The sequence below is a fragment of the Gossypium hirsutum genome, chromosome D13, assembly GCF_007990345.1.
Source record: "Gossypium hirsutum isolate 1008001.06 chromosome D13, Gossypium_hirsutum_v2.1, whole genome shotgun sequence".
NCBI classification, from domain to species: domain Eukaryota; kingdom Viridiplantae; phylum Streptophyta; class Magnoliopsida; order Malvales; family Malvaceae; genus Gossypium; species Gossypium hirsutum.
The window spans coordinates 52,607,100-52,628,313 of record NC_053449.1 but is presented as its reverse complement, the minus strand read 5'-3'; the positions used below and the strand labels follow the sequence as shown (position 1 = coordinate 52,628,313).

Below are 21,214 nucleotides of genomic sequence, written 5' to 3'. Positions count from 1 at the left end.
AAAGATGAAAACATGTCTCATCGTCCAGTGGAAAAGCTTTAGTATTGTAGGAGAAACCTAAAACATAGATGGGGGCTTCTCAGTATTTGATCGAACTATTTGTTCTTCCACTCCTATCTTTTCTATTGGAAACAAATTACAACTTTAGAGAAAATGATATATATACATATATATCCAGTTTCATTCCTGTTTGGCAAAAAAGAAAGTTTCATGGAAAATAATGACCAGAAAATTTATTGGTTTTCCAAGGAAAGTTAGCATGCATTAACATCTTGGATCCATTACTAATTACATTGGGGCAAAATGCTTACATTTTGCAAACTCCAAAACCATATTATTATTACATATCACAGCCTTTGTTTATATAGCAAATACCAAACATACAATACAAGAGTACTTCATCTGCGGTACAAAACGTATTCTTGATCCCTTAACCTAAAAAACTTTAGTTTTTTAAGTTAGGGTTCAAAAATAGGTTTTAGTTTGGCTCCATTTGAGACTCACATAACTAGAGGCACCAAACCGAATCAAGAATGTCGTTTTATACACGTGAGAGGTTAAAGGCTCGCATCTGGGAGTCCAATTGGAGGCATCTAATTGCATCAAGAATGTCGTTTTATGAATGGATTAGGCATAAAACGACATTCTTGATGCAATTAGATGCCTCCAATTGGACTCCCAGATGAGAGCCTTTAACCTCTCACGTGTATAATCCCGTCCATTAATCACACAAATCATTAAAAAGGAAAAAAAAAAAGGCAGCCAAAAGTTAACGATCCAATACACCTAAAATAGCTAGAAGTGCAGCACAAGTCAAGGGAATAAACCAGTGCTCACAGATTGGCCATCAAAGTCCTTTGCATTTGCCAGAAAATCCTTGAAACCCTCCAATGCCTTAGCACGTTCCTTATACAAGGAATTCAACTTCTCGTTGATGCTCAGCAACAATTGCTCTCCAATGCCACCAAAGTAAGCTCGAGCAACTTTCTTCAGATGGGACATTGCAAACTCCACCTTGAAGTTGACGCGGAGAGCATCCTTAATAGCATCCCTCCATTTCAGCATCTTTGTCTGGGTCACTTGATGGAGCTCAAGATCTTCCATCTCTTTTATTGTTGCACAGAAAAGCAGATAAATTTTCCCAGTAATATTCGTGCTCATTAGACTCGAAGCCGAGACATCACCATAAGCCTTCATGATTCTTTCCACAGTAGGGACCAAAGATATTGGAAAACTGTATCTTCCAATTGTTTTTTGCTCCCCATTGAAGCAAATCATGTAGTCTGAGAAATCCACATTGCTTGCGACATCTTCATCAATTTTCAGAAGAAATTCGGCAATGGAGTTTGGTTCGATAATCAGAGAATTCTCTGGATTTGTCACTTTTTTAGGAACCAGATCATCCCGTAAGTCATCAAGTTCTATACCATCCAGCTGGAAAGAAAGAGTCGGGATATTATCTCACAAGCAGAGAGATTATCGAAAATTATCTGATACACTGTCAAAATATTTAGATTTTTCAAGTAGAGTTGGTAGAATGGTGGTAAGTGAGGGTTAGAGTATATTAAAACATTCATTAAGAAAGTGGGATATGTAATATATTCTTAACATTGCTCATGAAATTAAAAAATCTATATTATTAATGTACAATACGAACTCCAAGATTATTTAGAGTAAAATTTTATGCATATAAAAAAGATGCTTTCAAAGGAAATGATAATTTTTCCAGATTTCTCAAAGCTTAGAAGCAATTTCCATACCTCTTCAACATTTCCTTGAACTTCAGAGTTCATCCCTTGTTCTTCATCCTGCAAAATAGAACGGCTTCTTTCTAGTATCCTATTTTTACCACTATAATCATATATATTCTTATACATGCATTACTTAATTTTAATCCCTTTGACCCTTTGAAAATAAAATAGGAAGTTTCAAATTTATCACATATTGTCTCAAATTCATATGTATGCTGGGCAATTTTTGCCATCAGTCTCTGTACTTTTTATTTCACTTTCTCTCCTTCAACTCTCCATCTAATCATATTCTGATTAAAGCTTCGGAGAAAGTTATCAAATATCAACTCCCTGATTTCAATTTTTACATTTACTTATTGCATACACAAAAATATATAGTTAGTCAATATGAAATTGCTAGAAGTATATAAATAGGGGGATAATGCGCTTCAACACACTCAAACCCACATTTTCTTGTATTGGCAACAATGACTATGTTAATCGAATTAAGACTCAATTGGTAATTTTATGTGTATAATTAAATCAAAATTTTCATTTGGACATTTATATATTTAGATATGAAATATATGCAAAAAATTTTAAAATGTGAGCATTTTTGTAGTAGCATGTACACATATCCGACACTCAATTTCAAATCCAGATGACATAGCCATATACAAAGCAACAATGATAACTTCCAACTCATAAAGCTAAGATAAATTTACCTTGACATCAAAATTTGGATGAGAATATGATAGATCAACAGAAATTTCTTGTTTCTGAAGATCAGTTGCAGGAACTTGCCGGTAACCAGCAATTAAATATTCGATGAGTTCCTCCAATTTACCATTCTCTACTGTGAAACTCTCAAATTCTTTCTGCAAAACATTTGTTCTTTACTATTATTTTGCACAACAAAAAGCTTAAAAATAATTAAAACAGATAGAGAAAAACCTAATCATCAAAACAGATTTCTTTACCTTCTTTAATTGCTGATCTCTAGCTTCACTCTTGTTCTTTTTCTTTTTAATTTTCCGTAACTCCCCTTTACAACCTATTTGTTTGTTTGAAGCCTCATGATTTGAAACCCGGGAATGCATGACTAAGGATCACTTACCTGAAAGTTCCAATTGCTTTGCAGATCAAAATACTGAAGACCCGGATTTAGATTTTTTAACAAGTTGACAAAAATGAGATAAAAAATAGAGAAAATAAGCCCAGAAAATCTTTAGAGAGAACAAACATAAAAAATAAATAAAGGAAGAAAAGAATCTGATTCAAGTAAAATCGAATGCTTCACCTGGTTCACAATCCCGAAGTCAAGCTGCGTAGCAGTTTCCTCTACACTCTACTCTTTTTTTCTGCAGCAACTTGCATACAAAGTCATCCAAAGGAATCTAAAGGATTTTCAATGACAAAATAGTCGAGGTTTGAAAAAAGAAACATTTTTTATGTTTGAACTTGAACCATTCGATTAAACCCCAAAAGTTATTGAAACCGTTAGATTAATCGATGATGATGAGAAAAACAAAAGAAAAAGTGGTTGCTTTTTGTTCAAGTTCTGTGTAGTGGCCATTACTGTAGTTCAATCGCACGATTAGCCTCAGTAATCGAACGTTTTAGACCCTCTTTCTTGTCTGTTAGTGCGTTGGTCGGTCGTCGTACTCTCTTATGTGGAAAGTCCTTCCCCCACGGAATTAATTTAAAATTATACATAAATTATTATTTAATGTAAAATTAATTTTAATTTTATATAATTTTATATAGACAATTTTTATTTGATCAAATTCTTATAAATTATGAACACAATTATTAATATAACATTATTTTATATTTATACATTATAATATCAAATTAAAATTTATGTATATTATTGTATATTAAATCAAAACTTATATATAAATTTAAGATTTATATTATTATATATCCTTAACTTGTTCTTAAGACTGAATAAATTATCAACTCAAATAGAAAAACATGACAAATTTCATTTTTAATTAAAACAAAATATATCATTTGAAAGTATTTTTATTTTTTTAATTTTTTTTAAAAAGGTCAATAAATTCTTGATTAAATCGATATCACAAATGAATTGAGCACCAACTCGATTAGTAAAACTATGAAAATCTTTCCAAAAACTTACATGAAGTGAGTTTAAACCGAAGTTATTTAACTCAATAAAATATTAATTTTACCACTAAACCAAAGCTTTATCTTAATATAATGTTTACATTTTAATTGTTCTGTACATACTTTATTACTAGGGGCAACGCCAAGAGGCTGGCAAGCCCAGTCCTATAAAATTAAATTACACTTTAGCCCTTTAAATTTACAAGATTTTAATTTAATAAAAAGTAAAATCAAATTTTAATCCCTCCAAAATGATAAAATTTTGATTTAATTATTTAAAAAATATAAAGATATAAGTTATTAAAATTGTAAAATTACATTTTAACTCTCATAAAAATATACAACCTCATCTCAACTCGTCTAGAAAAAATTTATGGCTTAACACCTATTTATTACCTTCATCAATTGTATGTATTGATAATGATGTTGATCGACTTGGTGTCACAACTATGATAAACAATTGTAGTGCATTTAGCATTATTAATATGATATATTTATATATTTAAATTTCATTTTTCTAACAATTTAATTTATTTTTTATTTTATATCATATATATTTCATGTGTTATTATTAATTAGTTTCAAATTATAGTTATTTTCAAACTAGCATATATGTTTTAAATACATAATTTCCACATGTGATAGAATTTTTAGTAATAACTATGAAAAAGAACAATAATAATATACAAACTCTTAATTTTTTTTCAATTAATAAATAATTAATTAAACATTAAAATAATGTAATCGTTAAAATATGATATAATATATCATTGTTAAGTTTTCACAACTAAAAATAATAGTAAAGAAAATTCATTTATAATAATAACTATAGTTGAAATTAGAACTTACATGGGCCCGGGTTACTCACTCAGGTTTGAAGGCCCATTCGAAAAGTAAGAGAATTTAAAAAAAATATAGATTCAAAAAATGGGTTTAAACAAAAAATAAAGACCGCTTTTTAAACGGATTGGGCCTTATATAGGATTTTTTGGTCCAAGCTCGGCTCGAATCAACTGTTTTGCTATTGTTTCATTGTCATTTTGTTGTTATATTGCTACTATTTTGTTGTTATTATTAGAATATTTTATAACTCTTATTATTTGGACCTAAAATTTTACATCGGTATAGCCCATGATCAGATCTAGTTGAAATCACAATATATATATAACCAAATAGATGTTTTCTTTAAAGAAAAAACAAATATATTTATTCATTAGTATTTATCATTCTTTTTGGTTTTCCTCTAATGAAAATTGGTTAATATCGAGAATGGATTAAAATTTGAGACCGTTTTCCTCTAACGAAGATTGATTGAAGTCACTGAGAATGGATTAAAAATATCACAAATTTCGGAAGATCATCTGAGAAATACATGGTATTATATTACTTATTATTTCCTTCATCCAAATGTGATTCTCCGTGCATGAATGGTTGGAAATGCTAGAGCTGCTGGGGCTCCTGCTTCAATTCGTTATTCTAATGGGAAGGAGTTGTTGGTTGAGATGGTTTTATAGGACATGCAACCAATGTGATAGCCGAACTCTGGGCCTTTTTGAAAGTTCATTTACTTGATGAAGATTTGCAATTATAAAAATCTTCTTCTTCATCCTTATCACTCATCTCTTAGTAGCTTCAATAATAATTACAATAAACTTTGATCATGATCCTTTTATAAAAATACATATGTTCAATCAATTCAATAAATATTTATACAAATATATTGAACAATTTCTTTATGCTTCTAACATTCTAAATCCTCCAAAGATTTTAATATAAACTTCCACTATATAGTGATTCATGTAAAAATCTATAACAACAATGATTAGGTGTGCGTCAAATCTTTCGTAAATTGTCATACTAAAGATTATTGTATCCCCCATAAAGAATATCTTACCAATGCCAAGATTTAGTGAAAAACTTAATTTTTCTTATTTTGTTTTTGCAAAACTACTCAATTTGTACCCCACTGGCTTTATTGAAACATCCCTAACCCGTCTCCGTTGCTGGATTAGGGTTAAGGAGCATTACCATATAATCGAAAACATTTAGACTTTAAATCATTTAATAAATTAATCATAACATAAAACATTCATACACATGCATTTTATCCCTAAATCTAGCCTTCGATGCCCTAAAAATAGCTTAGAAACAATTCGAGACTAATTTGAAACAAAACAGAAGTTTTTTGACAAAGTTGTAAGTTTTAGAAAATAGGGGTCACACGGCGTTGTCCCAGCCCGTGTCCTCACTCGTGTAACTCTCTAAGCAGGGTCACACGGCCGTGTGCCAAGCCGTGTGTTAAACCGTGTAACTCACTGACTTGCTTACTAAGGAACTCTCAGATGACACACGGTTGTGTCGCCAGGCCGTGTGCCTCACACGGCTGAGTCACACGCTCATGTCTCAGACCGTGTGAACCCAAAATTAACCTGAAATCAAGTCATTTCAATTCCATTTCATGCATAACTTGTCAAACCACTTAAGCACACAATCAAGGGTTCAAACACCATTCAAAATTTGCATAAACATACCATTTCAAGCATATTAAATCACCTAACTCATATGCCATTCAAAGGCACCGCAAATACATCTAAACACCATTTACCAAAACATGTTAACATTGCTTCATTCCATGCATAAAGACCTAATTCCACTATGTGCCTAAAACACATTATAAATGACCCTTTCCAAGCCAACATCAAAATGCCAAAAGGCCATGCATAACAATTACCTAAAAGTGATCAAAGGGACTTAACTTAACAAGCATTACAAGTCCATCACCCATACATGTTAATACTGTCATTTCCTTCCATAATAGCCTAGTTCAAATATGAACTAAAACATGTCACAAGTACCCATTTTCAAACCATCACCAATATGCCAAGAAACTTTATAAATAAACACTTTAAAGCAACCAAACAACATAACTTGGTAAAGCATCAAAATGTACTAAACCAACATAGCTTTCCAAAGATTATACGTGCCATAACTTTATTAACACAAACACCATAATACCATTACAAACACCTTATACATGTCATTATTAACCTTGACCAAAATGCTCAAAATCTACCGAATTGATTGTTGGATAGTGTGATAAGTCTCCAACGAGCTTCCAACTGAATCGAGCTTTCGATAATTTATAAAATAATAGAAAGAAAACCACATAAGCAACGAGTGCTTAGTAAGCTCGTATAAGCCTTAAACATAACTTACCATTTTTTTTATAATATCATTCATAGAATAAGTATAAACCAAAATCAAGTCATAAGCTTAGTATAAGCCTATTGGAACACCATCAAACTCACGAATTAGTAAGTTCATCAACATCACATAACCATCAACATTTTCATAAGATTATGAACCATTTCATTTACTTACTATTCCATTTCAAATGCTTAGCATAAGCCTAAACAACATCATCAATTCACAAGTTAGAGCACTTATCCATGATATAAATGAGTTCATCCATAAAATATGTGGTTTACCGTATATAAACATACCATTTTGCATCATCAATGCTACCATAATGTCATGATTCATTACAATTTCATACTTACCATTTTGTTCTCTTTTTTGGCCTGTTAAACCATCTAGAATTACATCGGGTACTCGAGAAAGCTCACACGTAGTGTGTCTTTACATATAATTGTAACCTTTTATTTACATCATTGCTCACACGAGTTGTGGGTCGGAATGTAAGCTACACGATGCTGCTCACACGAGTTGTGGAGTATCTGCAACAAATGCAGGACCTCAGCTATTGGTAGGACATTCAAGACTAGCACCTGAAACATGAAATCTCTAATGACATGTCATTCGTATCCTAAGAATTCCTAAGGTTCAACCGGGACTCGATATCCATCGATTCATCATAGCATTGGTATGTTCATATATCGATCCATTTGCAATATAAATAACATAATAACAATCAACTTAATTAACATATACACAATAATTGTTCATACAAACTTACCTCGATAGTTAGGGCGTATTAAAATAGTTGAACTAATCTAAAGCTTTAACTTTTCCTCGATCTAAGTCCGAACGTGGTTTTTCTTGATCAAAATGGATAATTTCAATCAATTAAAGACTTCTAGAATTCAATTTAATCCATATTTCATTTTTTCAAAATTACCAATTTGCCTCTATCATTTTAATTTTCACAATTTAGTCCTTAAGTCCATATCTTGCAATTTAACCATTTTAACTTAAATCCAACTTAACCACAATCACAAGGGACCTTGGAACAACTCATATTTACCTTAATTTCATAATGAAACCCATAGTTTTGCATCTTTAACTATTTAATCCTAATTCCAAATTTCATTAAAAATCATTTAACAAAACATATTCATTTTTCATCAAGAACTCATAATCTATCAACCAACATCAACACCTACTCAAAAACATTCATGGAAAGTCCGTCAACCTTTGACATTTTTGCAAATTGACCCCCGGGCTAGCTAGATTAAGCTAAAACAATCACAAAAATATAAAAATCACTAAAAACTAACCTCAAAATACCAACATGCATGAATTATGCTTAAATGAACCTTCAAAGCACAAAAATGGTGTCTTTTTCCTCTTCAATTTTGGTGGAGAAATAATTGGGGAAGATGATACAATTGTAGTCTTAATTTAATTTAATTTAATTTAATTTATCAAATTATTATTTTAACCTTAGTTAATAATTAAACAAAACTTCAAATTCATGTCCATATTTGTCCACTAATTCCTTAAATGGTTTATTTACCATTCAAGTCCATTTACTTTCATTTCTATAGTCATTTAACCCTTTTAACTAATAGAACTTAACTTTTACACTTTTTACAATTTAGTCCTTTTTACTTAATTAACCATTTAAACCTCAAAATGTCTTAACGAAACTTAAATAAAACCTTAATAACACTCCATAAATATTTAATAAAATATTTACAGATCGGTTTATAGAGACGAGGTCTCAATACCTTATTTTCTAAAACCACTTGACTTTAAGGTTTACCACTTAAACCTAATTGTTCTTCCATTTAACATAAATCATTAAATCAAATATTTAACCCACACATCAGATTTGTGACCCCAAAACCACTGTTCCGACACCACAGAGAAATGGTTGTTACATTTATACCTTTAGATGTTTCGACTAGTAGTCCAAAATTTCACGAATTTAATTCTACTTGAATTGCGTCTTTCCATTTTGGCCAAGTTTTTCCATATCTATATTTCTCAATAGATTTTTTCAAGATCCTCATTTTCTTTTATTGTCTTAAAAATATTATTGCATAAAATATCGTTGTCGACAACTTTTCTATTTCAAGGTTTCATATTTTCTTGTGTTGACATAACTTATTGAGATCTCTTTATTTTCATTGTTTCCATTTTTAGGTATTTTAAGAGTTTTAATAATTAATTATGTCTTAGGTCTCTTTTGGAGCACCCATCTCCACTATATGACCATATAGATTTATTCTTTTCTTTTACAAGAATTTTCAACTTTGGTACCAATCGAACTACCATGCTTTAGGCATGCATTACCTTTAATTAGTTTAACAAGTTGTCCTACTGGGACTTCAATTCAAATCAAAACATTAGCTAGTATATAACATTTGGTTCATCAAACTATTAAATGCATCTAATAGTTAAGCTATAATAAAGTGAATTATCTTCTTGAACTTCTAGTTCAAATTACTTTTTAAGAAGATCTGTATAATGATAATTCATTCCAAGTAATTTATTTTATCCAACTATTATTTCTCTCCCCTAATGTTGGAAAAAGTATCAAATCAAATAATAATCACGAATAATGTTATAATTGAATCTCCAATTTATTCAACACATTTAATAATACAAGGAGACTCATAACTAATGTATATTCTCAACTTTCTTTGAATACCCATTTTGTGTATTGTGGTGGAGCAAGTTAAACATATATCGCACATTTAAAAATTTTTAAATGGGTTGTATTTGACTCTTGACCAAAAGCTAATTGTAATAGGGAGCATTTATCAAAACTTATTGGCATTATGCCTACAAGTGCTGATTCATATAAAATATCATATCCTTATATATATACAAAAAGTTTTGTTCTCAAAATATATGCTTTAACTACTAACTAAGGCATTGAATCATTAATTATGTTAAACTATTTATACGCATAAACATTAGGTTTTGTGATACTTACTCATTCTAACAATCTAATATACAATAATTATTGAAAACTTGAGAAATAAATTCATCAACATTAGCAAGAATTGTCTCGATTGCATAATTTGAAAGTATTGTTCTTAAATAAATCAAGTAATTGAGCAAATTGCAGGTTGTTGGTTGATAACTCTAATGTGATTAACTTGTAGATGTACCCACCACAATTATATCAAAATATCCACTTGTTGGATAAATTGGCGCATAATTCTTTCAGAATTGCAAGAGATTTAATTTCTACTTTTGATATCGAGATAATCCACTTGATAAGTGAAGAATCTTCAAGTTCTTTAATAAATATTTACATAATTTTTTATCTTATCGCATCATTATTGATCGAGATGGGCTAACTGGTCATGCCAACTAATTAGTATATTTGGACTAGTAAACTTCTGATTTACCATCTCATATGATTTATCCATACTTACAATAAATAATATGTGTCCAATTGAATCGTGACACCAACCTAGTCAGGGTTTTATTAATACAATACAATGTGCATAATAAAATTAAAGTGGTAAATTAAAAGTTTTATTAATGTAATTAGCGTATTATATTTATTTTTAAAATAAAAAACTAAAGTACCCTTGACTAATATAATCTGTTTTGAATACAGATGACCATTTTTGTAATTTCAATTATAAATTTTAGAATAAATATGTAACTGGCGAAAGTAATAAAGTATGCAATTGATGCAAAATTCAAATCCTTTCATATGTCATTCTTTAAAAATAAAAATACTAAAGTACCCACCAATAAAATAACTTATTTTAAATACAAAAGAATATTTTTGTAATTACCCTAGCTGAGGGTAACCGAGGTGCCTGGTTGACTCTTGATACTAACTCAGTTATGGACTTAAATAATAGTATAGATACATAAATTTGGTGAGAGAAAACATTTTATGTTAAATATTTATTTAAGAATTGTTATTAGTGTAGTGGTCAAGAATTTGTTCTTAAATTATTTAAATATTTAAATATTATACATTTAACGAATGGGTTTTATGTGTATTATACATTTATATTAATACAAGTTAATAAATTGTTTTATGTGGGATTTGCAATATTAATTTATTCATTAAATTTTTGTTCTATGTTTATGTTTATATTACTTTTTTGGAGTCAAAATTTTATAAATATATATATTTTAGATATTAATAATTCGTTTTCTGTAAATTTTGATAGTAAAATATACATAATATTTTCTGTGTTTTTTCATAGTTTGGAAGATAATTTGTGTATTAATGTCATATTGTAATTTGTTGTAATAAAGAAAAAATATATGTTTTTGCTGTGTCTATGGTATTTTTTATGTGTTTAAAGCGTTATGAATTTATATAAGCTTTAAACATCAAAGAGTGTATATTATTTTCATGTTGTATTTCATTTAAGTTTAACTCTACATTCATTCATTTAAGAATTATCTTACATTAATCTATAAATATGAGGTTTAAAACTTCAATTTTATTTCTTGAAGCATGATGAGTTTTATAGTAATTTGTATCTAAACAATACTTAATTTTGAATTTATATCTAAATAAACTCTAAAATTTTAATTTTTACATATTTGAAACAATACTTTGTCTGAATATGAAGAAGATAGACAGGGGCAGAGCTAATGGGGCTGGCAAGGCCCTCAGTCCACCTAAAATAAAAAATTTCACCTTTAGTCCTTTTATTATTTTAAAAAATTTAAATTAGTAAATGGTAAAATTATACTTTAACCCTCAAGAATGAGAAAAAAAATAATTTAATTCTTTAAAAATTATAAATATATAAACTATTAAAATTTAAAATGATGAAACTTTATTTTTATTATCATAAAAATATACAATTCTATTTTAACTTCCCTCAAAAATTTTTTTAACTCCGTCCTTAAAGATAGATATGTATGGTGAGTGACATGGACATGCATTAATTGGAGTGAGAAACACAATATTCCCTCATAATTTCCACTGTTTACGGAAGTCTAAAAGGATTGAAAGCAATTGAAGGGTTTTGCTAAGCCATGACCTCATTGCCACTTTCATAGAAAATGGGAAAAATAAAATAAATTTTAAGGAAGAAGAGGTCTTTATTATTTCCTACCACAAAAAAGCTACACTATCTCATATATATATATATATATATATATATATCTCTTAATGATTAAGCCTTAACTCAGTTAATATAGATATTATTATTAGTATAAGAATACATGAATTCAAACATATTAAAATGTATTTATCTTCTAATTTAAAATATTAAAAAATATATTTTTACTTTTTCCATCCACAAAACTAATTCATAACTAAAAAGAGTATACATTTTTACACTATAGTTAATGTAAAACACAAATCAATTTAGTTTAATGATCTTCGGGAGTTGTGAGTTATCCGAGAAAGGTTGGTGTTTTGGAAGGATACAAAGAAAATAATAATAATAAAGTGCACTTGAATTCACCGTTCTTTTTCACAATAATAACAATAAAATTAAGAATTGATAGCTAAAATATTGAACCATTTTTAATGTTAAGGCAAGTCAACTTTGTGTATATTTTTCATTTTTAACTAATAAATTTAAAATTATTAGTTAGTATATTAACTCATGAGGCAATTTAAAATTCATTACTATAAATTTAATAAATAAATAAAATTGTATAATTTAATTTAGGGGAGGGATCCACTTACACGATGTTAAAATAAAGTAGTTTTACGTACTTCCTTATGTATTTATAGATTAATATTTTAATGATCCTGTAACAATTTGTTTTTCAGTGTTGTTGGAGATGATAGTTTCAAAACTCCGTTCTTGATGATCGAGTCTATAAATATTATTAATTAATATTTACGAGTTAATTATAATATTATTTTGAATATTGGTCTGATGAATTTGTTAATTGGATAGTTATTTCAAGGTACAAGTGTATTGACATTAAAGTCATTGGTATTGAAAGATGAGGTATTGAGACCTCATTTTCTTAAACCGAGTCCGTAAATATTTTTATTAAATATTTATGAATTTATTGTATTGGTGAATTGAATGTTGGATAGATAATTTTGTCAAATTAGTGACTAGTTAAGATATAAGAATTAAATCGCAAAAGTTGTAAAAATCAAATCACTATAAATTTTTAATTAGCCGAAGGACTAGATGAGTAATTAGACCCTCCCTTTTTGACAACCGGTGATGGATGAAAACTAGCATCCACAAAACATGTTAATTATGATTAAAGTGATTTAATTTTAGTTAATTAAATAAATTAAGATTAATCAAGTATTAAAGTATGTATATATGTTAAAATAAAAGAAAAAAATAGCTATTGTTAATCTTTTCTTCTTCCCCACCCGTAGCTAAAAGGGGGAAAAATAAGGTTTCATGTGTATCAACTTTTAGTCCTTCAAATTGGTATGTATTCAAGTTCGACTTTTGTATTTTTTATGTTTTTAAGATCGTTGTAGTTTAATATAGTTAGCTCAAGTATTAAATTGTAAAATTGTTAAAGCTTTAAAATGTTACCATTGATGGTTTTTTAGATTTTGATGTTTAATGGTAGGATTTGAAGCTTAGGAATGTAATAGGACTAATTTGTAAAGTAAAATTTGTTAGTTTTGAGTTTAAGGACTAAAATGAAAATATTTTGAAATTAACATGAAATTTCTATAATTATTGAATTTAGAGGGCAGTAAAAGTATGGAATTGAAAGCTTAATGAAAAACAAGGCTTAAATGTGAAAATTATGATAGTTTTGATTTTAGGGACTAAATTGAATAAAATGCAAAACTTTAGGAACATCCAAAAAATGAAATTGAGCTGATATATGTTTATAATTGGATGAAATAAAAGGGTTGAAATTGATAAATTGAATTAAATAATTGTATAGATGGGGAATTGGACCGAATCAGAATTAATCAGAGAAAAAGACAAATTTGTTGATTAGTCCTTAGAGAATTGATCACTTGCTATTTTGACTAGGTGAGTTCATACAGCATGTTTGTGTTAAATTTTTATGTATTTAAAATTATAATTGTAAATGTGTTTAATTGAATTTTTGATTGTTTACGATTTGGTACAAAAATGTAATATATGGATTAAATCATAAAGAATTGACAACTTGACTGATAAATTGAATATAATGAATTGAAATATGAGATTGATTAGTTGAATTGAATCAAATTGATATGATTATGTTTGATCTTCGAGATAGATGACTAAATTGAATAGATTTGGAAATATTGTATATTGTTGTAATTACAAAATTGGCTTTATGATAAGATGAATTATAATGTTATGCTTACAAATTGATAAGTGGTTGATGAAATGACAACATTGAATTGAGAAATTGGCTTATAAATGAAATTGAGTAAATTGCTACATTATTATTTGTTTGGGTACAGTCGGATATGGTTGACATGTCATAGGATAGGAAGAGTTTAGGGTTACTTTGATTACGTGTCGATGAGGCACTGGGTGCCAAACACATTGGTGAGCTCTAAGCACAAACTATTTACTTCGGCATTATTCGATGAGGCACTGGTTGCCAAATTAGTGTGATTGGTTGGATCATTGCATCCGTTCGAGTCTGAGTTAGATTAATAGGGGTACAAAATGAAAATTCAATAAATGATATTTGAATTGGGTTGATATTATAATTTGATGATTTGTATACATATTGCGATTAACGAATATCGATGGCATGTGAAAAATCATACGAACCGATTATATGAGCCTAGAGGGTCGATATAGAAATGTGATGAATCATTGAATTCAATTCGGAATTTGAATAAGGAAATGAAATAGTAATTGACATTAAATTAAAATTGGATGTATAATTGATAAATATATGGAATGATATGATATTATGAGAATAATGTTCATATGGTTAAATGTTGAATTAGTTTTAAGAATGGTATTTGAAATGTGCTTTTAGGTGATTTGGTTTATTTCATATTGAAATGTTCTATGATGAAGTTAAATGTTAACTCACCTTTTTTATATTTGATTTGCTATGATAGACAAACTTTACCAAGCTAAGTAACATGTAATGTTTAATTATAACTGTAACGGCCTATTTTCAATGAAATCCAAATAGTGGTTTCGGGACCACAAATCCGAAGTAGAAAAATTTATTTTAATTTTATTTTGTGAACTACAGCATGATAGAATTATGGTATAAAAATTTTGTTAAGAAATTTTACCTTTTGTATGCTCAATTTGTGAAAAAGGACTAAATTGCATAAAGTGCAAAAGTTGTGTTCTATTAGCTAAAGGTGTCAAATAGCTATAAAAATTTAAAGTGGAGATCCTTATATGGTAATTAAACCATTAAATGATGTTAGTGGATGAGCATGGCTTGGTAATTGTGTAATTTTTAAAGTTAGGTAAGGGTGAATAGGTAATTAGGTAAATAAGTGAGAAATTAAATAAAACAAAAGAAAAAGTTTCATCTTTCTTCATCTTCCTAACCAAATTTGAGAGGAAAAAAACACCATTTGAGAGCTTGAAAATTTTGGCTAGTCTATCCTTTGCATGTAAGTGCAATTTTGTTCCGTTTTTATTGATTTTTATGTTTTCAAGTTCATTGTAGCTTAATCTAGCTAAATAAAGGACTAATTTGCAATATGATTGAAATTATAGGGTTTTTCCATGAGAGCATTTTGGTTGTTTTTAAAATTTTAATGGAAGAATATGAATCTTTGTTGTTAAATAAACAGCTTTTGTTAAGTGAGTTTTGTTGAAATTGTCAAATAGGGATTAATTTAAGAAAGGTGAAAATTGTGTGTTAAATATGTGAAATTGTGAAATGTATGGGCTGCCATATGCATATATAGATTTCTACTAGGCTTGAGTGTAATGAAATTGCATGAATTCATTTTTATGAGCCTAAGGACTAAATTGTAGAGAAGTCAAATGTTTAGGGGTAAAATGGTAATTTTTTTATAACATGAAATTTGGATTGAATTGATTAGAATAATAATTAAATGAGTTAAATTTGATTATATAGATCAAGCAAAGCAACATTCAGAATTAAATCGGGGAAAAGAGAAAGTCGTGGACTAAACAATTGTATTTCTTCGTACGAGTTTGAGGTAAGTTCATGTATCTGGATTTCGTATTTATATGCTTTAATCGAAATATATGTATGTGAATGGTTTAATTATTATGTATAATTATCGAGCATATAACAGACAACATACGAAAAATACCGAGCCCCGTTTGAACATTAGAAATTTGTAGGATACTAATGACATGTCATTAGGGTTACCGATTCTAGCTCTTATGAGCTTACCGACACTCAGCTCGTATGCGCTTATCGATATTCAGCTCGCAGGAGCTTACCGTTTATCACTCGTATGAGCATACATGTACAAGAATTAACGGATTACAATTCCAACACATGATCTGGAATTGGAAGCTATTGTGTTTGCATTGAAGATATTACGCCACTACCTGTTCGGTGAGAGATGTCATGTTATTTTGATCATAAAAGCTTGAAATATTTGATGACTCAGAAAGATCTGAATTTGAGACAACGTCGATGGTTAGAGTTGTTAAAAGACTACGAGCTTGTAATTGACTATCATTCGGGAAAGGCTAATGTTGTTGCTGATGCTTTAAGTCGAAAATCATTGTTTGCTTTGCGAGCAATGAATGCACATATGACTATGTCTATTGATGGTTCGATACTAGCTGAATTAAAAGCAAGACTGTTATTTGTTCAACAAATTTGTGATGCTTAGAAAGTTGATAATGATTTGTTAGCGAAGCGAGCTCAATGTGAATCGAGTGTTGAAATAGAGTTCGAGTTGATACCAATGATTTTTTGAGGTTCAGAAACCGAATATGTGTTCCGAGGATTTCAGAGTTGATTCAGATGATTTTGAACGAAGCTCATAGCAGTCGGTTATCTATTCACCAGGGTAGTACAAAAATGTATAATGATCTGAAACAGCTTTACTGGTGGCCTGGTATGAAGCGAGACATTTCTAACTTTGTTTCGAAATGTTTAGTCTGTCAACAAGTGAAAGCCGAGCATCAGGTACCTTCTGGGTTACTTCAGCCGATTATGATACCCGAGTGGAAGTGGGATAGAGTTACAATGGATTTTGTATCTGGTTTACCATTGACACCGAGCAAGAAAGATGCAATCTGGGTTATTGTGGATAGATTGACTAAATCGACACACTTTATTCCCGTTCGTACAGATTTTTCGCTTGATAAACTGGCTGAATTATATGTTTCTTAGATTGTGAGGTTGTATGGTGTGCCGATTTCTATTGTTTCAGATAGAGATCCGAGGTTTACATCGCGATTTTGGAAGAAACTGCAAGATGCACTGGGTACTAAACTGCATTTTTAGCACTACTTTCCATCCCCAGACAAATGGTCAGTTTGAGCGAATCATTCAAATACTTCGGGATATGTTGAGGTGTTGCATTCTTGAGTTTGAAGGCACGTGGGAACGCTACTTACCTTTGATTGAATTTGCTTATAATAATAGCTTTCAATCTAGTATCAAAATGGCACCTTACGAGGCTTTGTACGGTCGTAAATGTTGTACACCATTGTATTGGACTGAGCTTAGTGAAAAGAAGATACACGGGGTCGATTTGATTAAAGAGACTGAATAGAAAGTGAAAGTGATACACGATAGTCTGAAAACAACATTGGATCGTCAGAAATCATATGCAGACTTGAAAAGAAAGGATATAAAGTTTCAGATCAGAGATAAAGTCTTTTTGAAAGTCTCACCGTGGAAGAAAATATTTAGATTCAGTCGTAAAGGCAAATTGAGTCCGAGATTTATTGGACTGTATGAGATTATAGAGCGTATTGGGCCGGTTGCTTATAGGCTGTTGTTGCCACCTGAACTAGAAAAGATTCACAATGTATTTCATGTTTCGATACTCCGTAGATACTGATCTAATCCCTCACATATGATTAGTCCGACAGAGATTGAGATTAAATCTGATATGACATATGAAGAAGAACCGATTCACATTCTGGCTCGCGAGATTAAAGAATTGCGAAATAAGAAAATTCCTTTAGTTAAGGTATTGTGGCATAAGCACGGAGTTAAGGAAGCAACTTGGGAACCAGAGGATACAATGAAAGAGCGTTATCCGAACCTATTCACCGTAAGATTTTTTGGGACGAAAATCCCTAATGGGGGAGAGTTGTAACAACCTAATTTTTTGACCCTAATCGGAACAGTGGTTTCGGGACCACAAATCCGAGTCTAAAAATAATTTAATGTTATTTTCTGTGTTAATTATCTGTGAATTAAAATGGGTGAAAGTTTTGTAAATTAATTTTATTGTTTGTGTGCTTAGTTTGAGAAAAAAGGCTTAATCGCGTGAAATGAAAATTTAATAGTTAAATATGAAAGTGGCTAATTATTGTTGTCTTTATAATTTGGAGGTTTTATGATTCAATTAAGCCATTATATAAGTTAGTGGGTGGCAAAGGACTAATGTAACCTTAATATATATATGTTTTGTATATTAAATAAAAGGTTAAATAAGTAAATAAATAAATAATGTATATTATAATAAAACAAAACATAAAACAATCTATTATCATCTTTAGTTGGTCGAATGTTGCAAAGAAAGAAAACATCCATGGCATTTAGGGTTTTGGCACTTATCTAGCTTGATTAAGGTTAGTTTTTGTTTCAGTTTTTGATAATTTTTACGTTTTTGTAATTGTTGGTTTGAGTACTACAAGACCCATGCTTGAATTTTTTATTTTGATGAATATTTTTAGTTATTCCATTGATGAATATTTGTGTTTTGTGATGTTTGATGATGAATAATGAAAGATATGTTTTAGATTAATATGTTTTGCATTGGAATTTTTGATGAAATTGAGTAATTAGGGCTAAATTGCAAAAATAATATTTTTAGGGACTAAAATGTGAAATAAATAAAATGTGTGGACTTAGATGAACATGGGTAAGATTCGGCCAAGCTATAGTGTAGTTAAATTTTGCATATTTTGTGTTTTATGCAATGGGGACTAAATTGCAAAAAGTGTACAATGTCAAGGGCAAAATGGTAATTTGCCCATTTATGCGTTTTTAGACTAAATTGAATAAAATTATGCTTAAATAAGTTTAATTTGAATATGTTTAGATCAAGAACCAAAGAAAATGGATTTGGATTGGGAAAAAACAAAAATAATCGAATAGTCGTTTATTTCCGTCTGTCGACATCCGAGGTAAGTTTATAAGCATTTTAAATATTGTTAACTTTGATTTTATGTGAGTTATATATATGTTGAATTGAATTCTTGATTATATAAGTGTTGGCCGAATGACTTTATGCTTGGGAGCAATGTTTTCGAGTTCGATTCGATCGAGATACGATATCTGAAAGTCCCGTACGAACCTTAGGAATAGATAGGATACATATGTCATGACATAGGATTCTGTTGTTTGTTATCGTGTAAGACCACGTCTGGGACGTTGGCATCGATTTATGATTTACGTGTAAGACCCTGTCTGGGACAGTGGCATCGATATGTAATTACATGTAAGACCACGTTTGGGACGTTGGCATTGTATGAGCTTTCCGACTATCCGCGTATCCATATTAATTCCGAACAGTTCAACGGGCAATGTGAAGTAAAGACCGAATGTGAAATCGAATTACAGGTTCAGGTATGTGCTAGTTAAATGTTTATCAGGAAACAAGGTAAGTTGATTACTTGAAATGTTATAAAGTTATGTGAATATGGACTTTGTGTTAGCATAGTTGAACATATAAGTGATTCGACCTATTGTTGTAATTGTGATATTAAAAATGAAAATATATATGTGTACATGATTGTTTATAATCGGCCATATGATATGTATGTGTGATTAAAGTATGATTTTTGTACTAAATGATATCTTTGAATTGGAAATTATGTGTATTCGACCTTATTAGTAAAATTTTAATATGCCTTTGTTAATATATATATGTTTTTGCTTATGAATTACTAAGATTAAATAGCTTACGTGTGTGTTTGTACTGGTTTACCTCTATTTTATAGATTTTGGAGTCAAGTTACGAGTTCGGGGATCGTCAACAAAGTCTATCACACTATCGATTGTTTCTTTCAGTATTTTACTAAGTTGATTTTGAGCATAAGGCATGTATAGTATAGTTGAAATGTTTGATTTTTGGGCATGTATATATATAAAGCCATGCAAAAATGGCTTGATGACTTTGCTTAGGTTCGGTTATATGAGTTCTTGTTTAAATGTTTAATGTGTTTAGTTTTATCATTTGACCATGGCTTAATTATGCGATATATGGTTGTTATGTTAGATAATATTGAGGTACATGTTTTGATATATATATATAAAGTGTGGTATGTATGGATTTAGTATTTAAGTGAGCTTGGTTAGGTCTTTTAAAATGAGCTATGTATTTAGATGTTAGAAGTTAATTATATGTCCGAATGTGTATGGGTTAGATGATTATAAGCCCGAATATGTATAGGTTATATTGAATAGGTTTGTATTAGTAAAGTATTCATATATGTTATGCTTGAATAATTGGTTAAATAGGTACGATTGGTAACTTTGGAATTTGTTTTATTTGTTATGTGTGTACTAGGCTAAGCTATAGGAATTTCACAATTTCACAATTTGATATGGTTACTTTGAGTCAAATTGAAATGGTATGTTTTCATCGGTGAAATGGTTTAGAAATGTGGAATATGTGTATAAGAATATTCGACTAAAGTATTAAACTTTTATAAATAGGTATGTGATATAGTTTATGTTATATATTAAAACTATCTTATATGACCGAATATATAATTAGTGAATGGTTATGTGTATGGATTTAAAGAATGCGAATCTGGTGATTTTTTTTAGTATAATTTGTGCTCAAATGGTTCAAATCAATATGGTTATTTGTGCATGAACATGTGTCAAAAAAAGAAATATATTTGGTCATTGATATGATACTTGTTTAAATGATTATATGTGTACATATGACTAGTATGCCATGTGGTTAATTAATGGAATAAGTTAATATTGATTCGGTAATTATATGTAGTTATGGTTTAGACATTAGTAAATATGCGTATGATATTATAGTAAATAAAGTATGTTTGGTTATGTTTTATATTTCCAAGGCCGTATAAATGAATAAATGAAAATTTTTAATAGTAAAG

General features: G+C 29.6%; 1 protein-coding gene across 2 annotated transcripts; it reads right to left on the bottom strand.

Moving 5' to 3' along the window:
- Positions 1-240: 240 nt before the first annotated feature.
- On the bottom strand, positions 241-3,245 carry LOC107918268 (uncharacterized). 2 transcript variants are annotated; one of them, XM_016847792.2, is made up of 5 exons: positions 3,031-3,245; positions 2,711-2,880; positions 2,456-2,608; positions 1,761-1,808; positions 241-1,434 (listed from the first exon to the last, which is right to left on the bottom strand). In XM_016847792.2, the coding sequence occupies exons 2-5, from the start codon at positions 2,828-2,830 to the stop codon at positions 814-816; spliced, it is 942 nt and encodes a 313-aa protein (XP_016703281.1). In that variant the 5' UTR covers positions 2,831-2,880; positions 3,031-3,245; the 3' UTR covers positions 241-813. The 2 variants fall into 2 exon arrangements, with proteins under 2 accessions (XP_016703281.1, XP_016703280.1); XM_016847791.2 differs by having other exon boundaries at positions 2,711-2,847; positions 3,031-3,243.
- Positions 3,246-21,214: the final 17,969 nt, after the last annotated feature.

What these genes read in the sequence shown, in the direction of transcription:
- LOC107918268 (XM_016847792.2), bottom strand. Translation starts at nt 2,830, where the DNA reads ATGCATTCCCGGGTTTCAAATCATGAGGCTTCAAACAAACAAATAGGT. An exon ending in ATCCAAATTTTGATGTCAAG is followed by an intron (nt 1,809 to 2,455) that starts GTAAATTTATCT and finishes TCTATTTTGCAG; the next exon opens with GATGAAGAACAAGGGATGAA. An exon ending in TTCAAGGAAATGTTGAAGAG is followed by an intron (nt 1,435 to 1,760) that starts GTATGGAAATTG and finishes CTTTCTTTCCAG; the next exon opens with CTGGATGGTATAGAACTTGA.